Source organism: Tympanuchus pallidicinctus, unplaced genomic scaffold, assembly GCF_026119805.1.
Source record: "Tympanuchus pallidicinctus isolate F22 unplaced genomic scaffold, pur_lepc_1.0 scaffold9, whole genome shotgun sequence".
NCBI classification, from domain to species: Eukaryota; Metazoa; Chordata; class Aves; order Galliformes; family Phasianidae; genus Tympanuchus; species Tympanuchus pallidicinctus.
The window spans coordinates 12,003,547-12,027,663 of record NW_026294813.1 but is presented as its reverse complement, the minus strand read 5'-3'; the positions used below and the strand labels follow the sequence as shown (position 1 = coordinate 12,027,663).

The following is a 24,117-nucleotide window of genomic DNA, read 5'->3' as shown; positions in this document are numbered from 1 at the left end:
CCCTGCCTTTGGCCTGTCTCCCCTTTTGTGGACAGAGGTGAAACAATCCAGAATCAAACAGAGCTTTGCCTAGCTCATTCTGTCTGCACCGACATTGGTGCTACTGGCCATCTTGGGCAGAGAGCACTGAGAGCTTGCAGCTGGACTGGATGTGAATGCAGTTTCTCTCGCACCGTTCTGCCCAAGGGTAGCTTATGGAGCTTATGCTGCTGCAGGGACCAAGTCGTATTGTTCATGTATGTCACCCTCCAAAGCACCTGCATTTCCCATTCAGTTCATTTATGTCCAAAACTTATGGCCTTAGCTATGGAGTTAGGGCCTGCATGCAGTAAATGGAGTATTGGTACAACTCTCCCCTGATATAAACAATTCCTAACTCAAGACTTCTCTTCTCTTTGCAGAACAGAACTGGTAGTGCTTTCTCTGCTTTAAAAGCAGCAAAATAACATCTCTCCTGGAGCTGGCACTACCTAGTGACAAATGATAGCTTAAGTCCTTTTTGCAGTTCTTTACACAACCTGCTGGCTGAAGGTTTCAGGCTACTTCGATGCATGTAGGATGCCAGGGAAATACAGCAATCCCTTACATAAAGGGAAGGGAAGCTGGCAGCGCCAACATTGGTAAGCTTGGGGCTGCAAAGGCAAAACCTCATCTGCACTTACTGGTATTGTCTCCACTGGAAAGTTAGGGGAAAGAGAATGAAAGAGCTCCGTGCAAGCAAGCCTGCTCCTGCCAGCTATTGCACAGCCTGTTAAAGACTTTGATGAGGCAGAGAAGGACTTTATGTCTCACCTTGTGCTTCCCTATCCTCATGGGAGGAGATGGGAGTTTTGGGCTACAAGGTGGGAGATTCATCATCAGAGCATCTTGCCATTGTGTTTGACACTCCCTCCAGCTCTTGGGAACGCATATCTCCACAAAACATGAAGCTGCAGGTCGTTTTCATGTCAAATGCCTCATGTCAGCCAACAACCTTTGTGCCCTGTAGACAGGGTTTTGCTGCAAGGCACAGAGGCATGCAAGGAGTAATGCTTCTAGCTCCGTGTGCTTGAAGTGCCATTGCAATGCTGGTGACCTCTGCTTTGCATTCCAGCAGCTGGGCTGGAGGTGCGTGCACAGCTCCACTCAGCACAAATGAAACCAAGGCACTCACATGCTGTGCATTAAGTGAGCGTTTGATCTGCAGTGAGCCCTGGAAGCCTCCTGCTCACTGGCTTGCTGCTTGGATACTCCCTCTTCCTGTCCTCAGCAGTTTCGAGGAGTGCATAGAGCCTGGTGTCAAAACCTGAAATTGCATGTGTTTATTGACTCTTTGATGGGAACTACAGCACTTGAACAGTTGAGAAAGTGTTGCTGGCCACAGCCACAAAACCTTTCCTCATCTTTTCCATGATAGTGGTGGAAAAGTAAAATTCAAGTGGAATTTTCCTATTTAAAGAAGGAAAAATGACTGCCAAAGCGGATGGAACTTAGTCCAACTGATGCAATGACTAGGTTAGAAAAGCAAAATGTGTATTTCCCAAGTGCAGGAGCTGCAGCTGTGCATTGCCAAGGCCATCATGAAGATACCACAGCCTAGTGTGGGCAAAGGAGAACATGGATAACACCAGGCTTCAAGCCTGCCATCCTGTATTACTATGCCGTATGTTTTGGAGTCACAGCACTCACATCACCCACTAGTGTTATGTTTTACTATGAATCATAGAATCATTTGAATTGGTAGGGACCTTTAAAGATTATCTAGTCTAGCCTTGCAATGAACAAGGACATCCACAGCTAGATCAGATCCACTGCAAATCCACTGCTCAGAGCCTTGCCCAGTCTGACCTGGAATGTCTCAAGGGATGAGGCATATATCATATCTTAGGGTAACCCATTCCAGAAGCTACAGACACCTTTGACTCACACTGAAAGTGGATGCTCCTTAGCAGAAAAAACTTGATGTTTCTCCAGTGCTTCACAGGCTGGGAACTTGCAGTACCGTAACCTGGAAGTGGTACAATGAGGAAGAAGTGCAAGCAACAACCAAGTAACAATAGAAATGAGTTTATTTTGTAAAAAGTTATAAAATGAATATTGTACAAAAATAAAGTCTGTAGAGAACTTTGGTTGATTAACACAAATGACTGAGACATAAATCGCAGGTGAAGTAAAAAACTCCAGAGAAGCACACTCCTGTTTTCAATAAGGTCTAAAAAGAAAACCAAAAAAAAAAAAAAAAAAAATCACAAACTTTACCCTTTTGTATTTTGAACGTAGTGATTTGCTGCTCAGAAAAGTGCTGAGCAACGGAGCTGTGCATGCCCCGAGCACTGCTTCCAGCTCTGTGCCAGCAGCGAGCGCCCCTTGGCTCGCAGGTGCTTCTGGCGGCATCTCAGCCATGCCCTGCCCTGCACAGGGTGAGGTGTCCCCATGGCCTTGCAAAAAGAGCCCGCAGGTGAGCTCTGCGCAGCCAACCTCAGCCCAAGGAAGCAGTGGCAGTCGGTGCTGAGTTATATCTTGTACGTGTAGTACAAATTTCTAGGTGTGTTCTGGACTTTTCTGACCGCTAGGCCCTTCTTTTAGGGTGCTCCGAGGTGTCCCCGTGGCCTTGCAAAAGCCCACAGGTGGGCTCTGCATGGCCGACCTCAGCCCAGGGAAGCAGCAGCGGTCGGTTTTTCTTCATACACGCGGTACAACTTTCTAGGTGTGTTCTGGACCTTTTTGACCACTAGACCCTTTTTTTGTGGTGCTCCGAGGCGCCCAGGGCAAAACAAGTGAGGAGAGTTATTGCATGTGTGAGATAAAAGGTTGGACCATCGCTTCTGCTTTCAATGGGGATTTTTTTTCTTTCTGTTGTTTTTTCTTTTTTGTGGGAGTTGATGCTTCACCGATTGTCAGGTATGTCTAGAGACCTGCACTGCAGCTCCCTCAGGAAAATAGTCTCCCGAACAGGAGAGCAGCAGTTAAGAACGCCCTTGCTGTACAGTCTCCCTTGCTGTAAGGAAACTCAGACTGCTCTGCTGTGTGGGTATGATCCTGTAATATTTCAGCAAATTATACAAAACTCTTTGGTTATTTAACACAATTGTTTACCTGAAGGCTACGTTAAATCCAGGGCTAACTAATAAGAGGGATTTAACCTTTTCTACGTGGAAATATGGAAGGAAAAGCTTAAATAACTACAAGAAATTATAAGGCTAAATGTGATTAATTTCCATTTGTCAATAGTTATATGAGGTCAGTTGGCAAAAAGTGTGAGAAAAAAAAATTGTGGCTACATTTTAAATATGACTAGAATTAGTTTGTCTAACAAATGGCTAATGCTGAGCCAAGTGCTGTGACCCTCACTCATGTGGAGCTGTGTTCACTCCTGCATAGGTATGACCACAATCATCTCCAGAAGTATTACAGACCATAAGGAAGGGCTACAGACTTCGGCACTACATTTTGTGAACATAATCAGGTTTTTGTTTAAAAGCAAAAAAGGTAAAGTAAGTGATTTTTTGCATTCAAGTTAACACCTTCAACAGCATGGACCGTTGTTCCCAACTTATTTGTCTCTCCATATCTTCCAAGCACCTTCTACTTTGGCACCTTTGAAAAAAAACTTTAATAAATAAGGAAAGAAGATTCATTACTGAACTGTAATAAATAACAATAACTTAATCTTAATAAATATCTTCTGTATATTTATGTCTCTGAATGGATGCATTGCATCAAGTAGTCTCTGCTCACTCACAATGACCAAATATAAATGTAGCTACGCAAGTGACATTAGTCCTTTGTAAACCAAAAGAAACACAATTTGTGTATGCCAGGCTTATTTCACTTACTATGCTAGGAAGAAGTGCTTAAAAACTCAATTTGTTTTCATAGGTAGCAGAATAATGAAATCCTACACTTATTTTGAAGAAACGTGAGATGGAAATAACCAAACTTAACCAGTAAGTGGAACCGATTTGCTTTGTACTGACAGTGGTCCTACAGAACTTGAGCCTGGGAATTTTGACTTTTGCCTGGTACCATCTTACATAGAACATTAACCTTATGACAATTTAGAAGTTCTCTTAAGTGCTGAAGAACCAATCTTCAGTGACCAACAGCACAACGTGTCTTTGGGTAGAGCTGAGGACACAGGCTCAGCTTCCTGGTGCAAGTGGGGACAACCCCACAGCAACACAGTACTGCAGGGCTGTGTTTTTAAGCACGTTCCTCATGGATGCAAGTCTCATTTGTGGTGGACCATGTCAAGTGGGAGAGGGAGTATGCCATCCAGCTGCTGGCATCCCCACCTCAGCTTTTATTTACTTTCCTGTAGGACTTCAAAAACCTCCATCTCTTAGGCCATCTCGCACCCCTAGGCTTCCTCACTCCTCGTTCCGCATTCTTGGTCCTTTTTTTTTTCTGTTCTGAGCAGACACATCCCCGGGAACCTTGGTCCCTCTCTTTTCATCGTCGCAGGAATGCAAAACTGGAGCCGCCTCCAGCGCACAAGAGTCAGACACATCCACACCTTTTTGCGGAATGTTTTTTCAGTATATGGTAAACCAGGTTATCATCCAAAAAGGACAGGTCATCGTCAAAGGCTGTGGGTCTGCAGCAAGCTTGCCTCACTTTGTCATTGACTAGTTTTTTCTTTCTGGTTAAGTTTTTCAAAATTTTGTCATACGTGGTCTCAACTGCATCACAAGATCCACTGCAATACCGGAAGATGAGCTCTTCTTTGGTTTCATATCCCAAATCCAAGTCAGTCACATTTAAATGTATTTCTGTTAAGACACATCCCCGATTTTTGCCCTTTTGGTTCCTCCTTCCCTTTTTGCTGGAATTCTCTACGTTTGTGGCTGCACTTTGCCGGTTCCTCTCCCGCCTAGAAAAAATTGGAGTCTGTTTATCTGGCGATCTCCTCAGTCTCTTAATAGTGGCTTGAATAAAGTCCACTACCTCATCGAACTGATCTGGGTAATCCTCTGGCATATTAGCTGTTTGAGGAAGAGAGAAAATGTTTTGTAACATGTCAGCTGTCACAAAAGGTTGTGGTTCAAAAACACAAGACACATGCAAGCTGCCCTGCCCATTGCTTCAGACACCCTAAAACCAGCACAATCAGAAATCATAACTGAAACTCATTTGAGGGAAAATAAATGAGATTTGTATGTATCTCTGTAGGCGCTGCTTATGCTTGGTAGCACTCCAGCACATCTGTCAGTACTGAATGAACTCTGTCAAAAATGATGGGAACAAAAGCACATCATGATGCAAGTATTAGTTAAAGGGTGGATAAAACTATGTTAGGGGAGGTTACACAGCTCTTCCTAGCAAAGCAGAAAAAGGATGAGGTTTCTTTGAAGCAGTTTTGTGATTGTAATTGTTAAATGTTGTCTTTTCACATCAGCATTGGTTTGTATTGTCGAAAACCTCACCTATCGATAAGGTTTTTGAACAGGACAGAAGGAGGAGTTTCCCAGGGTGCCAGGCTGAGCTGTTATTCCTAGCTGAATGCCTACTTTTTAATGCTTTTAGGGGATAATTATTGTCAGTTTTTGAAAATGATCTCCTGGAACTATTTTGCATCACGAGACACTTATAAGACTGGGTAAAAATAGGTCAGAATAGAAGTATTATGTTAATTTTCAAGGTAAATTTTATTAATGCATTTTCTTCTTTGAAAGTAAAAATAGCTATTGCATTTTTCAGTTGATATGTACTCTATCAGAGCTAAGTTATTCAACTAAATTAAATGTTAAAGTCAATGAAATATTTTGACACTGATAGAATGAACCTGTCCAAGAAAGGTGAAATTTAATGTGTTCTTCTGAAATGTTCTAAGAATTGTGTTTTTCACCATGATTTGAAATAACATCACATTTTGAAATCTTTATGCTTCCCGTGGACTAAATCCCTCAGTGGAATTTGCTTTGCTGAAAACAGTCACTTAATGACAGGTCAAGCTGTCAGAAGTCCATGTCCAGATGCCTGTATCTTACATTATTTTTAACTGCATATTAAATATGTAAATAACATTGCAGTACTGAGATTGTTTTTCTCATTCATTGTACCAAAAACTGAGTCTCTGAGGACTCACTTCCTTTGAGACCTAAGAGATCTTCATCAAGACCTAAGAGGATGCTTCCTTCTGTAAGTAATTTGTAAGTGTCCACCTGCACAGCAGACTGGTGTCATGTACCCAGCTCTGTATTTAAAGGGTCTCCATCTCCGAAGGACCCCTAGGAATCTGAAAATACTGGGAAAAGTGATGCAGTGTGCCTGGCCAGCCTTTGATGCCTGCATTAAGCTCTCTCCCAGATAGGTACTGAGATAGGAAAAGATCCATGGCAACAAGTCAGGGCCATGTTTCCTTCATGAGCACTACAACAGATAGGTGTCTTGATGGGAGACTGGGCAGTAGAAGTCCCTGAATCACATGTGACTGGGGGGATCAATACTTTTATTAAGAGAGACAAAAGTCTCCCAGACCAGTGGGAGTTTCCCAGTGAATAAAGAAAAACACACACATGGGATGGCTGCTACCTATACAGTTATACAGGACCTGAAGAAGGCAGGATCCTGCACCAAGCCCCACATTCCTGTTCACTGATAGTAAGCGCATCTTTCTGGCTCTCCTTTGGCTTTACCTCTCTATCATGAACCAAAACGACCACTGTGAGTCATACCTACTGGCTGGGCAGGTAGCACTGGATGCCCCACTTAGTTCTGTTGCAGGATAGGATGGTCAGTCTACCTTGAAGAATACTGCCCTACTAAGCAAAGTCTGGGTCAAGATGGAATATGTTCCATAAAAGCAGGAAGAGATAGACCTCATGCTCAGTCAAGCAAGAAGACCCACTTGGAGCAGTCCCAGCATCCACTGTTGAAGTACGGGCTTTGCCCTGGCATAGATATATTTGGAAAGGAGTTTGGTACTTTCTCTTGTTAATGGAGGACTGGGTAGTTTCTAGGTTTCTATTGCAGAAACTAGCCTTCTTTGTTTACAGCCCTACTGGGGAAGGCTGTGACTCTGAGGAGTCAGCTCTGGCTGTGTCATTCTCTATTCTCACCTTCCTTGTAGCAACAGTATGATATAACAAGACATTGGCTGTAGAGACCAACTTCCAACAAGCTGGAAAGCATACCAGGGTTCAGCAAAACCCTTGCAGTGGACAACCATCAGGAAAAAGATGGAGAATTAAGAAAAACTTAATCTATGCCTGGAGACTCATGTCTGTTATCTTCAGCTTCATACTTAACCTGCTAGCACAGCATAGGAAGTGCTTTTCCCTACCCAAGGAGGTGTAAGGAAAACTCTGAATTAGCAGAAGAAATAACAACCCACCTAGACATACTGCTTTTAATCTTGCAGCTCAGCTTCAAAAATGTCACCCACACATGTGACGTTTGTGGGGTGACAGGGTGACAGTTACAGGAGTCTACTTGAGTTACTAATACTAATCTGACAGCTAGAGTGTCCAAGCACTGTCCTGCTCAAACCAATGAAGCATGCCCTAGAGAGCAGATAAAGAGGGGAAAAGGCCCATACAGTGGTCTGTATTCCTGTTTGAAGCCCATGTTGATATCCATCCTGGTTCACGTGACATCATTATCCCAAATGCACTAGTGGAGCTTTGTGTGCTGAAAAGAAGCCTGTGATACTAAGATGGTGTAAACACGCTGCAGAGCAGACATGAAACACTGCTAATGCAGGCATGGAATGCCAACACAGGAGAAGGTGGAAGCAGAGGGGAAAAACTAGATCAACTAATCAAGACAACAGGGTATCAACAAGATGAGCCTATCTACACACACGGACTTGCTGCAACCAGAACCTGGGGTAACTAGCAGTATGACTGACTCCACTAATCTTGCTGGGACTCTAACAAAAACCACTCAGGAAGGACTCCAAGCTGTAATCTGGGATGAAACATGTATGGCCAGTACAGCTAAAGAAGCTGGAGATTCTTTCTCAGCTCATCCCCACTTGCAACATCAGGCCACTTAGAGACTCACTGGGAGAGCTGCCAGCACTACGAGTGTGATGAATGCCAATTTTCTGTCTCCAGGGTGGATTTCCTCTTCAGCACAGGGAATTGGAAAATATCCCAAGCAGATATCCAAATCATTATAGAGGAGAGCAGTGACCCTCAGTAATTTGGAGATTACATCACTGGAGGGAACACAAGGCACACAGGTGATACTCGGGAATATTTGGGCACTTTTGAGAGGGTGGTCACACAGTTCCATGTGAGGAAATGTCCTGGACAGTGAGTGTCTACAGTGAGTGACAACTGCCCAAGTCATTATGAGACTATGTGTGTACATAATTTTAAACACAATGATAGCTGTATTACTGTGCTACTGAGTGAATCCTTGCAAGTTTTCATAAGCAATAATACTCCTCTACCCAAACTAGTCACTATCAATGCGACAGTGCACCTTCTGACACCTTTTAACTGGACTGCAGATGTAACCCAAGTTTCCTCATGTAGTTTAGTACTACTTGAGGAACAACTGCAGTCAGCCAGACTCTGGTTGGCACAGCTAAATACATTCCAACAAGGCTGAGCTTCAACACACTCAGCAGCAAGGCCATGAGCTGTTTGTAGAGCATCAAGTGCAGTTGGACCCAGCAACCAGTAAATCATGGATCCAAGCCATGGGATGAACCCAGATTGGCTTGGAGCTAATTATCCATTATGAGCAGCTTGCAGGATTTTGAAGGAAAACTTGAGAACCAGGACAGACATTTTATAACTTAATAGGTATATTCTGTTGTCCAATAAGCAAGGGTGAAAAACAGAGGGCCTGGAATTAAATGCTCTATTAAGCATGTGAAGTAGAACCCTGGGCAATCAAGCAGAAGTACCAGCTTTAACATAAGATGTGATGGGTTGAAACCAGGCACTAAAGATGAATGTGAATGAAGTTACCACCAGATATCACACACGAATAAGCAATAACCACTGACCAAGGATGAAAGACCATAAAAGGCTAACAGGCAGCAGGAGAGGTGGAGAAGATGGACAGTAGGACCACCCTAGCCTAGCTTCCCTGCATCACAGCCACCACGTGATAGGCACTTGTTTAGTCTCTGCACTGTGGTAAGTGCTGCTGGGGAGTTAGAGGATGCTAAGCTGTGTGGTCAGGGAACATAAGGACGACAAGGGCTGCTGTGGCATCCAGTGCTGGATTTTGATCTGAATAAAGACTCTTGATTCATCCATGATCTGTTTAATTAGTTATCTCTCTGTTGCAAACACTGCTTGAAAGCCATTTATAGTCGCAGAATGAAGATAAATAGCCTGCCAGCTTTGCTCTCTAACAAACAGCACTGTATGGATCATGCTGGCTTGAGTCCACACTAGAAAGGGCTTTCTGTCAGGATTTCACGTGCCTGGGAAAAGGAAATTACCATGCCACCACAGTTGGCATGTGTGTGTGTGATATTTATACATACATACTTACAAATATGTGTAATTACACACACATATTTTTTCAAAACAAACTAATTTACTGACAACACTTCCCTTCTGGTGGAAAAGCTGAGAGAACAAACATGATAGATGCCTGTCAAGTTGTACAAAGTACCAGCAGAAAATGCTCAGATACTACAGCAAAAAGCAGTCAAATCCCTTCTGAGCAGCAGTCCCTGGTCCGTGGCCCCAGGGCATGAATGAATCAGAATTTAAAAATACGAAGCCATCTAGGATGGCATAGGGCAGCCCACAGCAGCATGTGCTCAGCATAAGTTAGTGAAGGCTCCTTGAAGGAAAGACCACAAGTCCTGAAAAGTAACATCCATCCTTGGGAGACACAGGGCCTCTGTGTATCTTGCTCACGATGTGGGATAAGGGCTCAGAGACCCCAGTGGGACAGAACAACAGGGCTGAGCCCCCATCACTGACATTCGCTGCCATGAACACTCACAGGACTGGTGCAAAGTCATCAGGTTCTGTTTGGAGTTTACAGTGCAGTTTTGAAGGCAATTTCCTGTTCGCTGAATTTGCAGAATATCACTTGGCTGAGTTTCTCCTTCCTGTGATATAAAACCCCTCACCCTATTCTTTCCTCTCTTGACCCTTTCACATTCCTGGCATACAGATGTTTTAGCATCTACCTGGCCTCTGCTTAGCACTGCCAGTGGAGCAAGGGGTATACAGTGGTGCTCCAGTGGGAGCTGTGGAGAGTATACATGATTTGCTCCCGCTAACAGAGTCACAGAACAGTTTGAGTTTGAAGAGACCTTAAAAATCATCGGGTTCCAACCCCCTGCCACGAGCAGGGAAATAACCCTTTAGAATAGGCTGCCCATGGCACCATCCAACCCGGACTTGAACATTTCCAGAGATGAGGCACACATATCTTACTCTCCTGCAGCTCCCTTCTCCTCGCACTCTTTCAGTGCCATGCAAAGAACTGACTACTCAAATAGGAACAGGCCTCCAGTGGCAATCACATCCTGAGTGTGTTTTCTAGTGCCAGTGTGTCCAGAGCAGTGGCTACAAAGGGCAGCCTTCAAGCTGCTTTGCTTCTGGGCAGCTTCATGTCCAGCTGAACCAGAACTACTGATCTGCCAGGAGTTTCTCAAAGGATCAGAGGATGAATAAAAAAATGGACAAAAGAAGAAACATCACAGGACTGGTAAATACACACATCCAGAGAAGTGACCAGGCTGGAAGTAGAGTTGGTAACACGAATGTCCCAAATTCCAGGAATCTAACAAGAATAAAGAAATGTAATCAATTTTATAAAGATATTGAGAAATCAAGAGTATCTACATCTTCTGATTGCTGTCTGCAAACCCTCTGCTTGCCTTCTGAACCTGAAGGGCACATTCAGATCAACATTTTAACTCATTTTTGGGTTAGAAACTTCCCTGTTTGAATGCAAACCAAAAATCCTGTCTCACTGCTACACTCCAGAACCTAAGGCTTTGACCTGCCTGTCCCCTGCACAATCCCTGTCCCCTGGACACAGCAAGAGCTAGCAACACGTGCAGGCTCCTACAGCAAATATCTCCAGGGCTCCCCACCAGCCCCTACAGAAAGCCACTCTGGAGCCATGCTTTGCGTGCACAGGGAAACATGCCTTCCTCTGGGCATCTTCTCTGCTGCATTTCCCCAGAGCCTGCTGTTGCGTTTCCAGTTAATTAGAGACACCATGTGCCAGCAGGACAGGGATCTTGTGCCTGCGCTTTTGAGAACACTGAACAGTGGTCAAACAGATTTCTACTTAAAATAGCTCTAAATGAATATCCAAAGCACACTCATTGCATTCTGAAAAAAACTGCTTCCATTAAGGAAAAATGGACATTTTATTTCTGTCTGTTCAAACGGGATCAAAATTACATTTTGTAAAACTATTCCTTTTATTTCACCAGCAACAATTTCATTTTAAAGCCAAATATTCCCCTGCAGTGGTAGTAACCCAGCATGCTGGAGCAAGAATCCCTCAGTTTGTACCTGACCACAAATTGGTTTCAGTGGGAACAGATGGACCTTCCGCTTTTGAGAAAAAATTCCAGTTACTCATTTTGGTGCCTGGTCATGGATTTAAAAGGCTAACTACAGCCTCTAATAACCATGCTGTCTATTTTCTTTTACAAGAAAGGCATAAATTCTATTAATTGCACAATAATTACTAATACAAGTAGGTTTTCCTTTTTACTTTATTTTCTTCAATATTTCTACTTTTTAAAAATACATACAAAACTTTAAGATTGAAGTTATTGGAAACTCTACTTCATGGAATAGATTTCCATAGAGACCTCAGGAAAATGTAAGAGCATCGCAGCAATATCAGCTGGCATTCTGCATACCCTGACTTAAAGCGATGTAATAAAAATCACATAAGGTATACTAAAAATGATAAAATTAGACTTTTGTTTTATACTGTAGCTTCTATGCACGCATTTGTGGGATACTGTGGGTACCACATCAAAACATCATGTTAAACATTTAATAAAATTACCAGGATAATATTTCACTTAAGTATAACTGTCTTTCAACTATGGAGGTTCAAACAACAGCATTCAGCATCTAGTTTCAAGTAAGATTTCAGAGTTCAATGGATTTAATCCAGCTCATTATAATGATAAGTGTTATTTAGAAAACCCAGATGCAGATCTGTGTTAGGATCAAATGGCCCTTTTCAAAAACAGTTCTGGTACTTTCATCTGGGCCCTGAGAACTTGAGCATTTTAATTTTCTTTCTTTCCTCCAAAGTTATAATCATAGAGATGTTTCTCCCAAGATCACTTGCTGGTAGAAAATATAAATATGTAATGTAGCCCTAATTGTAACTGCAATGAATCACTCTTGTTTTTTTTTTTCACTGCTTTTGAAAACTTTTCAAGTTAGAGAGTAGATTTAGGTTGGATATAATGAAAAAGCCTTTTACAGTGTGGGTGGTGAAGCAATGGAACAGGTTGCCCAGAGAAATGGTGGATTCCTCATCCCTGGAGACTTTCAAGGCCAGGCTGGACCAGGCTCTGAGCACCTGACTGAGCTGTAGGTGTCCCTGTTCACTGCAGGGGAGTTGTACTACATGACCTTTAAAGGTTCCTTTCAATTCAAACAGTTCTATGATTCTATGAAGATGACTCTGGTATAGCATTGATTCTTGATTTTTTTCTTATGCTTAGCTTGTTTTATTATATACTATTATCAGTAATATTTTCAGGTACTTCTTATGGTAGGCAGACAAGCTCTACTGCAATACAGAATCCCTCCATCTCATACCACAAAGGTCTGCTTTAGGAGACACCTGGAGCAACCTGTTTGCGGAAGTGTGATCTTAGAGATGCTAAAATTACTCATGTTATTATCATTTTGCTTCATAAAGAAAGTGTGAACTGTTATGGGGACAAAACATTTCTTTTATTGAAAATGAAGTATTTTTTCACAGAATCATAGAATCATAGAAAACACAAAGCCTATTGTGCAGGCTTCAAATCAAAGGCAGCTGATAAAACTGGTTATAGGGAAAGGCGTTCATGATTTAAACAACTAAAACATACCTTTTTAGGAATGTCTTTGTTTTCATGCCTTGCATGAAAATCTGCAAGATCAAGAATTAAACCGAAACCAGTTGGTGCATCCATTAGGAAACACCAGCATCACAGACACCAGGGGCAGCTCATCTCTAAATGTTTAATACAGTTCTGGTTCTCTACGCCACTGCCTGCCTTGCCAGCTCCCAGGAAACAAGCATTCCTGCTCTTATGCAGAAAGCTCTCAGAAATGGGCCTCTCACTGGTGTCAATTGTCTCTAATTAAGGCAAAGTGCTAAGTAACTTGGCTAAGTCACCTGGAGGATGATGCTGGGGCCATGCACACCAGTCAGATACAATAACACAGAACTGGAAACAGGCATGGGCTTCAACTACCTGCTGTGTCTGACCCTAGCAGAGTGGCCAAGCTTTGTGCTTGTAGCTCCCCAGCCACTTCTATACCACTTCCCATAGGTTGGTCATAATTGAAATCTGCGGAGTACTTCATATTTCCACACTGTTAGGCTTAATGCCTCCCTTTGCATCCTCTGCCTGCTTTCTCACAAGTATGAGATGCTGAGTCTGTGGTTTGCAACAGAAGACAAGGCAGCAATAACAAGACCATTATAATTGCTGCCAGTAGGGCAATGGCTTGGTCACAACAAAAGGAAAAATCAAGGTTAGATGAACTGGATGAAGGAAAGGAAACAGTCTTGTGAGCTGCCATGTCCACAACAGTTTCTTGTTCATAAAGTCAAGGTGTGAGTCGTTCCCAAAGTATTGCCTGACTTAGGTTGGGCACCCACCCTCACCAATCTTGGGGTTGTCAAAGGGGTGCTGCATCTTGCAACCAGGCAGGATGTGATCTCACCTGTGACTGAAAGCTCTGAACAGCCAGCCATAAAGTACTGAGGAGCAGAAAGTTTTTCTACAATTGCTCACAAGGTTTTGATACAGACCTTTGCCCAGCCTTAATGCACAGGGGACACTGAAGCACACAAGACACTCCTCTTCATGCGTGAAGTTACAGCATGAACAGTGTAGAAGGGAAAAAAGGAAGCAAAGTGAACAGCCTCTTCCTGAAGATAGTGATGGAGTCGGAGCCAAGTCCGGGTGCAGCACCAACTGCCCCGCTGTCCACTGTGTCTTCTTATGAAAGCCATGTAGGCCTCCACATCTGTAGCAAAAGGAAGAAATCTACAGATTACCAGTACAGATACCAGTTGGTTTATGCTAAATGCTTTGTTCTCTTCGATCCCTGAGTGAGAGAGCCTTAAGCAAGTATGTGTCACTGGGACCTGAAACCTGCGAACTGCACTAACAACAACATCTACCTAATGGACAAAGCACAGAGATTTCAATGGAGGAAATATTATTGGTAACAAGAATAAACTCTCTTTAGCATTCCTGGTGCAGAATTGATCCACGTCAGCCCTCACTCAGCACCTCACACTGGTCATACAGCTCTCTGAACTTGAACAGCATGACTGTAATTAACAGCAGAGCACCCTTCAATGACAGTTCAGCACAACTCTGATCAAGCAACTGCTCTTGGGCTGCTCTTATGCTGGATCTCTCAGCTTTAGGGGTGTGCCAAGGAAAAAACAAAGGCAGCAATGCAGCAGAAAGTGGCCCCACTCCAGTCTCTACCCTGGAGCAGTAAAGCAGAGTCCTGTGTGCAAATCCATTACTGATGACGCTGCTGGGACAATCTCTGATGCTATCTGATTTTGATCTGACCTATAAATACATGTTTACTTCCCGTATTTCAACATTTTTTGCAGCAGGTATGATATAGAGAGTTTTAACATCAGAGTTTTGAAAATGTTCTTATTATAGTAACCAGTTCACTGCACTCAGGCAAAAGCTCTGTCACAGAGCAAACATGCCAGGATGTGTGCAGCACAGCTTGTCAGATGGTGTCAGTGGCTGTTCAGAGGCAGATGGGCTCTGCCCTCTCTTAAAACTGCACTGGATACATGCCTCCCTGTTAGAATTTTTGTAATTGCTGGTTTTGTCAAGGGAGTGTTGTACATTTGGGATGGGAGCAGAGGTGTTCCAGACATACATCATCCTGTTACTTGAAGGGCATACAACCATCTTGCCTCTGTAATACTGCCTTGTACTCCAGATGTAGGAAAACAAATATTCTGAAACCAGTGCTTGATTCTTTTTGGGCCTTCTCCTGTTCATCAGTCACTAAGGCATATACAAGTCCCACCAAATTTGAAGAAATGCACCCTCACTTTTCAGTTTCCTGTACCAGTAAGTACAGACTAAGGCAAAAGCTACGAAGTCACACAATGTGACTTTATTCCTTAAAAATGAATGCTGATGTTTGAAATGTCTTAACACAATTCATTTTCTGTCCTTGATCTTAAAAATAGACATATTTGTGTCTTACTGCTTTATTTGCACCTATATCAAATACATCTTCTTTACTTTATTTTCTTTCTTCTCTCTGTAAGCAGGATTGGATTGCCAGGAATCACTGAAGTCTCTTTTGGTTCCTTTTAGCAAGTAGTACTTGATCAGAAACTACAGCTGTTTTGTCAAAAATGACCATCCTGTGGTATCAACCATTTTACCAACACTAATAGTATCAGTGGCTTGTTTAGATGTCTGATGATTTCGAACATTGTTATGTTAGGGTATGTATGCAATATTTAGTATTCCTCATTTATTACCTGTCATTAGTTTATTTCCAGGGAAGTATAAGAATCCTTAACAAGTGTTGTTCTGTGAGGTTTGGCCTGTGTACTCTAGTTTTTAAGACACGGTTGTATGGTGGTATATGTGGGATGAAGACTGGATATTTGCACTAGGTACTTCCTCTATTTGCAGTTATAGAGGATGGGACACCATGACCCCAGTGACTTTACTCGGTTTCTGTAATTTTATATATTTTAAACCTGCGTTATGCAGGAACACTGTAATTTACAAAGACAACACAAGCTATCATTTTCAGGATCCTATTCTGGTGGATAAATAATTCCTCTCCTAGCAATCCATTAACAGCCATTTTGGAGCTGAAGGGAATTTCTAAAACATATTCATGAGGCCTACAAAAGGTGACCAAGAAATGCATGTAAGGTGTGTTATCTAGCAGCCTACATCTGCCAAACATCTAAAAGAATCCACAATTCCACTGAAAAATTTTTAAGGCCTCTAAAATGAAAAGGACTGAAGACATAAAACTTTAAACAAAGGATAACTGTTAAAATGAGAATAAAACCAGATTCCCTTGCAATTCAATCATTTTCTCCTTACAACTCAGAATACCCTTCACAAGAACATATTCAGCAGATATACCTGAGACTGCAGAGACAACAGATTCTAGGGCTATGTGAATCTGGGTTTACCCAGATGTGTCGTGTTCTTTCTATTCTAGAATTTTGCCTATGAAAAGAAGATGTCTTTGAATGCCTGAGATTTCTAAATGACTAGAAAACCCGGGTGTGCCCATGCAAACAAAGTTCACTATATATATGCTGGCCCAGTGACACATGCACATTTGATCTGACAGTGGATGGATGCACCGGCTGTACTGCATACACACAGATCAAATGGCAGTGCGGCACCTGCTCATCTTCTCTGATGCATTGCATTTACTGTGCATGGGCAGGTTACCTCTGTGGCTTGTGGGTGTCTTTCACTAGAGCACATCTGCTGTGCTTTAAAGTGCTTTGGGCAGGAAAGCCTGCACAGAAATATAGGAGTTCTGGTTTATAACACAAAATATATCTAATAAATATTGTAGGGAAGGTCATGCATTCATATAGGAGTATAACTTAATACTGGTTTTGCCCTAAAAAGCCCTATAATATCACTGTTCATCCTAGATACCTTTCATACTAGTTGACAAAGTTCCAGCTAAATGCAGAACCTTAATATTAAATACCTGAGCAGGGATACAAAGAATGTTTAACAGAGGTAAAAACACATGTATAACGTGGTGTATATGCCATAACATGACAAAGAAGCTCCAACAACAGTTCACCATCCTGTGGCCAACAAGCAATTCAGCCTACAGTGGCTGACTTAGGGAAACATTTTCCCCTTTTATTAGAAAGTGAAATTTCTCATTTGGCTTTACGTGTGTACTGTTAGCTCTTACTAAAGATACCCATTTGATCAAAAGACTTCTTTCCATGTCCTACATACTGGGATACTTCTGTCCTCACACATGTGCTGATTATAGCTATAGAGGGCAAGCAGTTAGAAAATGTATTTGCTGAAACCACGTGTAAATCAAACCAAGTATTTTTACAGTTATTTTGTTTCTTTTTGTTCTGTTCACAGTTACAATTTAATCTAATTATGCTCTTCTACCTGCAGACTGTAGCAGCATGAAAACAAAGAAAGGAAGGGTTTTCTAACTCTACGAACTCCACAAGTGCTTTTCATGTGAAATAAGCTGTCCCACAGCACTGATGCCAAGAACACCTACAAATGCTGGAATCATCTCAGGTGCCCTACAGATACAGAGGCTACTCTCACCCCAGTGTTCAGTACAATAAAAAATGCAGAACAGTACAACGCTAGCACTCTGCCATATCTAATTACTGCCCTGAACAACAAAGGTCAGCACATTACACCTGATCAGCCTGGGAGGCTAGGACCTTGCATGTAGGCTGGAATGAACAAGGGTTGCAGGCCTACCTGAAAGATGGGGTAGCATCTGGTGACCTCAGAACACCATGCAGAGAAAGCAGACCCATCAAATGGGAACACATAAATGTGCTGAATGCCTATGAAAAAAGATCTGCACTCCAACAAGGCATATGGCTTGCTGGAGACAAGCCAGGAGTGGGGCTTGATCTCACAACCCCACCAACCACGTCTGAAGGTGGCAATCAGAGACGTGAGCCTGTCCCCACCTAGCCTGAGCTGGGGTCACTTTAGGGGAGAACACTGTGCTCCAACTCAAGCACACGTGGCACTCCAGGCAGATGAAGCAACACAGGTGATGATGGAACTCCCAGCACTCCGTGGGCTGCCTGCAGAGGTACCGGGCCACCAGCCCAAGAAGCACATCGTGCAGCAGGACAACCTGCAGGCCTGCCAGCAGGCCACACACATGCCTGATGCTTGCAAGAGAAACCACAAGGTCCATGTGGTACAGGCGCAGCCCCTTTCACATATGTTTTACCTCTCCCTTGTAGGTGTGTGTAAGAGGGTGTGTGCCACCAAAAGGTGAGCTGAGAGAAACCAGCGCACCCAAAGACCCTTGCTCTGGTTATCCAACATGGCAGCTGCGGTGAAAAGACCGCAGTGTATCTGGGGGGATCGGCCTCACGGGCTCTGTGCTAGCAGCCTGCTCCCAGACACCACAATCAACTAAAGCAGCGTGAAAGTGATTCAAAGTATTTCACCACATTCTTACAGGCACCTCTCTCCCCTGACTCACCCAACTTGGCAGCAGAGCTGAGAGAAGATCTCCAGTGCTTGGCCGTGGGTGCTGTACTGCTGCTGTGCCAAAATCACAGAAACTCCCTTTTTTCTTCTCAATTTCTGCCACAAATAGCAGTGCCGGTATTTTCCCCTCACAGCCATGCTATTGATTTGTGAGCCTTGCAGCTGAGAGACAGAGGCCAAGCTATCAGCCTTTTCTGAAGGACAGTAACCTGGGATGCCTCCCTGCTCAACAGAGCCCACCCTGCCCTGCAGGAGAGGTTTTAGGAATAGGCTGCCACAGCTCAGGTGAACATAGCTCACCTTTCTTTCCAGTTGTTTAACGACTCTACAGAAAAAAAAAAGCAGGAAATCATGACAAGTTTTGGATTGCTACCCGTCCCCTCGAGCTGCTGGCGAGAAACCAGCTCACAAGGAACCACATTCCCAGAAGTAACTTCTAAGATAAAAGCGGCATTGTATAAATACTTCCTCCTTGGAAAGACAGAGCACTAATGCTCTTCATCCAGTGCTGCCTCTCCCCTAATGCTCTCCTCAGCAGAGAGCGGCACTGCAGCAAGCCTGTGCTGATGTGTCCCTGCCTGCAGTGGGATGGCTCAGCGCCCCGGTGTCTTCTCTGCCATGGCCCAGAGGCAGGGGACAGAGCTGGGACAGGAGGAGATGGCAACCTCAGTGGAAGAAAGTAGGATCACGGAAAAGAAACAGAGACTGAGAGGGTAAGGATGTAAATGTATGCGTGGGGAGACACAGACCAGGAGCTGGATGTCAGAGGGCAAATGCAAAGCAGAGTTGTGGCAAGCAATTCTCCACTCGGCACCTCCACACTGCCTGAGCCTGGCTGCTCCCGGGGCAAACAAGTGCAAGCCTGTGGCCAGGGCTGCTGCAACTGGGAAGGACGTGCCTCCCAGTAAGGAGATAAAAATGAATCCTGATTACGGGATTCCCTCTGCATCTTCCGATGAGCTAAATGAAGAGGGCTGAGCAAGGGCAAAGGGAGCAACCTCTGAGATGTGTCCCAGCCTTTGCTGAGAGAACAGCAAATAATCTGTGTGAGTATTTTGCCACTTCTTATTGTGTCATATTAATTCCCACTTTAAAAAGCTGGTGGTGTTAGCCTAACACTCACACACCACTGTAAAAATCCTCTATCTGCTATTGTAGGAGACCTATTATTAGAGAGACATTATTATTATCTGTCATTTGGACTGTAAGCTGTCTTACTGTGAGCTGGTTCATGTGGTTCTGCACGGAGCTCCCAGCCCTTTACCCCCTCCACTTCTCTACTGTAAATTTCCATGCAGACACACTAATTTGGGGATAAAGATCCAAGGAGGATTTAATGAAACTCAGCAGCATTCCAGGATGTGCACAGAGCCTCACACTGCGGCGCCCTGTCTCTACCAGGACTGGTGCCCACTGCAGACAGTGAATAATTGCATTGGCAGGGTAGAGCACCGTGAGCAGGCTGAGGTGGTGGGGAGGGAGTTTCAGTGCCTGCGTCGCACAGCGCATGTACCCGATTCTCCCGCCAGCTCCTCTGCTCACTACTACCCTCCTCATCGCTCCATGCTTTCCAACCAAAGGGATCTTAGCACTGCCAAGAAAGCAGGGACAGAAAGGTGGGGGGGTGGGTGGGGTGTGGGGGGGGCAATGCAATTGCCAACCTGGAGCTTTTGAGGATGATTTGTTTTGGAGCTGCTGGAGCCAGACCAGAACTGGCTGGGGGAGATGTGAGGGCAAAAAGGTGGGGGACCGTCCTTTCCTCACCCTGATGCCTGGGCAAAGGGGAGCAGGTTTAGCAAGACAGACAGTGGTGGCTACAAAGGGGAATGTTTCTTACAGTCACTGTGCACAGCATAGGGAGGCGGCAGGCTGATGGGGGAGAGATCGTCTTCAGGCCCCTCTACCACTGAAGGGGGCCCCTCGGGAGGCATCTTACCGGCGGGCAGGGGTGAGGTGGAGACCGTGTTGAGCAGCACCACGCAGACAGCCACAACATCCCATAACTTCATCTTAGATCTCCTTCCAACACAGGCCCCTGACAGGAAGGAGAAGGTAGGGTTAGCTCCTAGGTGCTGTGCCCTTACCCTTCCTTGCAGCCCTGCAGGCAGCAGAGGACAGTAACCTTGTGCTCTCCTTGCCCCATGACACCTCCAGATTCTCCTGTCCCCATCATCTTACTGCCATCTCACCAAGAGGGAGAGGAGGTGAGGGATGGCCACTGGCTTCTCTTTGCCCAAAGGATGGAAGGGTGTGAGTGTGTCCCTTGTGTTCATTCTCCCTCCACACCTGGGCAGTGCCAGGACACCTGTCCCCTGGCTGGATTGGGCTGGTCTGGGCTTCAAGGCTGTGCTGTTTTTCTGTGGGGTGGGCAATCCACCTTTCCCCTTTTCCTCTTCTCTCATTTCTTTACCTTTCCTTTCCTTTTCCCCTTCCCTTTTTCTCTTCCCCTTGCACCTTTTTTCTTTCTTCCCTCCAGTCTTTTTTTATGTCTCTTTCCCTTTTCCTTTTTTTGCTTTCTTTTTCCTTTCCTTTCCTTTCCTTTCCTTCCCCCCTCCCCACTCTCCACCCGTTTCCCTATCCTGTTCCCTATCCCTCTTTCTTTTCCCTTTCCTTGTTTCCTTTTCCTTCCACTAGCTTTTTTCCTTTTCATTTCCATTTCCTCTTCCATGTTTTCCTCTTTTCTCTCTCTTCCTGTTTCCCCTCTCTGTTTTCATATTTTCTTTTTCCTCTCCTTTCTTCTTTTTTTTTTTTCCTCATTCCCCTTTGTTTTTTTGTCTCCTCTCCCTCCCTTGCATCCTTATTTTTTCCCCTCTTTCTTCTTATCTTCCTTTGCCTTTCCCTCTTTCCTTCTTCTTTCCATCTCTCTTCTCTCTTCCCTTCTCCCTTCCCCTCCTTTCTGCATGCCCGCCTTTACACATCCCGATACCCACCGCTCGAGGATTACAGTTGCTCCCAGCCCGCTTCTGCCCGGCGGCAGCGGGCGGAGAACGGCGGGGCGCCCGCCGGTGCCCGCAGCCCGGCCCGGGAGGGTGCAGCCCCGCAGAAGAGACGTGCAGCTCCCACAGCCCAGAGCTCGAAGCCCGCTACCACCGCCGGTCGCGGCGCGGATCACGTCCAGGCGCCGGCGCTGCGCTCGCACCTCGCCGGGTCCGGGGCCCTGTGCTCCCGGGGAAGATGCCCGCCCCGACCAGCCCGCGCGGCCGCAGCCCCTGCCTCGCTCTCACCTCCGAGCTGGTCTCGTCGGACCCGAGACGGACATCAACGCCGGGGCGCCGAGCGGCCGGACGGGTGATGCATATGGGCCAGGTCGGGGTCCGACCGCCGGGACCGTCTTCGTGAGGAGGAGGCGTGGAGAAGAGGGACAAGGTCGCAAGTCTAAGTGGAGGCAGAGGGCAGCCGCCAGCAGAAGCCCCGGCGGCTACTCCCGCCACTGCCGCAGGTGCTGTGGCCGCGGCTCCGCAGGAGTCTGCGCCCGCTCCGGCCCCGGAGCCGCGTTCAGCAGCGGCGGGAGCGGCCTGAGCCGCGGGGAGCGCCGCCTGGCAGCGGGAACTGGCTCTGGGTGCTGCTCTTGGGACCCTGCCTGGAAATCTGAGAAAGACACTCCATCAACAACTGCGGGGAGTCAGATGAAGACATCAGGGCTCCTGTAACGCCAGCTGGTCCAGCACCGCGGGGAGCCGTGCACCGCTCGGACACGCACGCAGCAGCAGGAAGGAAAAAAAAAAAATGGGGGGGGGGGGAAAGGCAGCTGAGGAGGGGAGGGAAAAATAAAATAAAATCACACCACCCCCCTCAGCCTGCTGGGAGAATCAGAGGCAAGCGCTGAGATCTGCAGGGCCGGTAGCAGCAGCGGCGGCGAGGCTTCGTCCTCCAGATCGGGGGTCCCGTCGCGGCGAAAGCTTAGATCCAAGTGGGGAGCGGCGGGAGGCCGGGTCGGTGCCGAGAAGCGCCCGCCGAGGCTGTGCCTGGGCGCGCCCGGCTCCCGGGGTGCCGCGGGGCTCTGCGGGCGGGGACGCGGGGCTCGGCGAGGCGCTGGGAGCTCCGCACCCGCGGGCGGAGTAATCGCGGAGCGGGACGCGCGGACGCCGGGGCTTTGCCAGGGCGACTCTGCGCCGCAGATGGATTTATAGGGCCCTTTGGCAGTGACGCGCCCTCCGCTGATTCGCTTTCAGACCCAAACATACACGCTGGCCCCCCGCACCGGACCCCGCGGAGCCTCCAAATATCTCATGGCTGAAGTCACCGGCCCGACATACTGTGCGCTGCGCGGCCGCCGGAGCAGCGCCCCGGCACCCTCTGGCTCCGCGGCGGCGGTGCCGGGCCGGGGTAACCTAACACCAGCACGGCCCCCCCCGGCTCCGCCGCCCCCGCGGAGCTCCGCGCCGTCCGCAGGTGCCGGTGGCGCGGGGTCCCTGGCGCCCCCCGCGCTGCTGCGCGGCGCTGCGCGGCCCTTGCGCGCCCTGCGCAAGAGAGTCAGACTCTCTGGAGGCCGCTGCAAAGTGGCCGTAAACAGTCTCGGCTTACAGCCGTGCGCGTGTATTTATGACTCACCCAGTTGTCCGGAGGTATGAGGTCCTCATGTCGCCGGTGCTATGAAATTAACGCGGCGGGCGGCTGGGGAGAGCACAGGGCTTGTAAGCCGGCCAATAAACCGCTCCGTCTGCACTGGGCTTCTTTCTTTCTTTCTTTTCTTTCTTTCTTTCTTTCTTTCTTTCTTTCTTTCTTTCTTTTTTTTTTTTTTTTTTTTTTTTTTTTTTTTTTTTTTCCTGGTGCTTTTGTGTGTATTGTGTTCTGTTTGTGTTCTGTTTTAGGATGGGGATACCGGAGGGCCAGGAGCAGGAATGCGGGTTGTGCAGCAGGACGCCGCGAGGAGCTGCTCGCAGCCGGCGACAGTGCAGCGCCGAGCAGCGAAGCCCATGGGAGGAGAGGGACGGGGGGGAACAAGGAGGAGGGAAGGCCGGCGCTTGGCTCGGCCGATCGGGATCTGTCACCGCAGCCCTGCTGCGGATGTCTTTCCGGCTTCCCTCGGCGGGATGTGCGATTGTTCATGGTTGTGTGTTCACACGTGTACGCTCGGGCTCGTCTCTCTCCCGGGAAAGGCGAACAGCCCCCGGCAGCCCCGCCGGTGACCGTACCGCCCACCCTCCGAGGCGAGGGCGGCTGCTGCGCCGGGGACGGTCACGGCGGCGGCCAGGGGTCCGGCAGGGAGGGAGGGTGGCACGTCCGGGCACCATCACTGCATTCCATCCCGTGTGCTGCTCCTGGGCCACTTTTTTCCTTTCCCTTCCTTTCTCTTCTTCCCTTTCCCTTTCTTTTTCCTTTCCTTTCCTTTCCTTCCCTTCCCCTCCCATCCTTCTGTCTGTTCCAGCAGGAAGATGGGGACTTTGTCCCACCTGCCCAGGGCTTTCTGGTCCCTGGGAAAGAAAATAATGTCCCCAGGTGTGAAGGGTGTACAAGCACTGTCAAGGCTTGCTTGATTTTCTCATGGGGGTGAAGGCACAGATGCCTCAGGTGTAATGCTGATCTCAGGACAGGGTTTGGTTGAAATGGAAGCAAGGTTTTTTCTCTGTAAGTAGTGAAGGATTTTAAATCATATTTGCTGGAAATGTGGAGAGATTTGTTAAAACCATCTGGAAGGGCTGTTAGGACAAATATTTCTGTGAGTGGCTTGTTTTAAATTTCAGCTGGATGACAAGATGGAGAGATGAATGCCATCCTTCATTGAGCAACAT

At 46.4% G+C, this 24,117-nt stretch overlaps 1 protein-coding gene across 3 annotated transcripts; it reads right to left on the bottom strand.

Moving 5' to 3' along the window:
- Window positions 1-2,088: 2,088 nt before the first annotated feature.
- GDNF (glial cell derived neurotrophic factor) lies at window positions 2,089-22,715 on the bottom strand. 3 transcript variants are annotated; one of them, XM_052670393.1, is made up of 3 exons: window positions 21,610-22,715; window positions 20,223-20,420; window positions 2,089-4,964 (listed from the first exon to the last, which is right to left on the bottom strand). In XM_052670393.1, exons 2-3 carry the CDS (start codon window positions 20,392-20,394, stop codon window positions 4,480-4,482), a joined length of 657 nt encoding a protein of 218 aa, XP_052526353.1. In that variant the 5' UTR covers window positions 20,395-20,420; window positions 21,610-22,715; the 3' UTR covers window positions 2,089-4,479. The 3 variants fall into 3 exon arrangements, with proteins under 3 accessions (XP_052526353.1, XP_052526354.1, XP_052526355.1); XM_052670394.1 differs by having other exon boundaries at window positions 20,322-20,420; XM_052670395.1 differs by lacking the exon at window positions 21,610-22,715 and having other exon boundaries at window positions 20,223-20,539.
- Window positions 22,716-24,117: the final 1,402 nt, after the last annotated feature.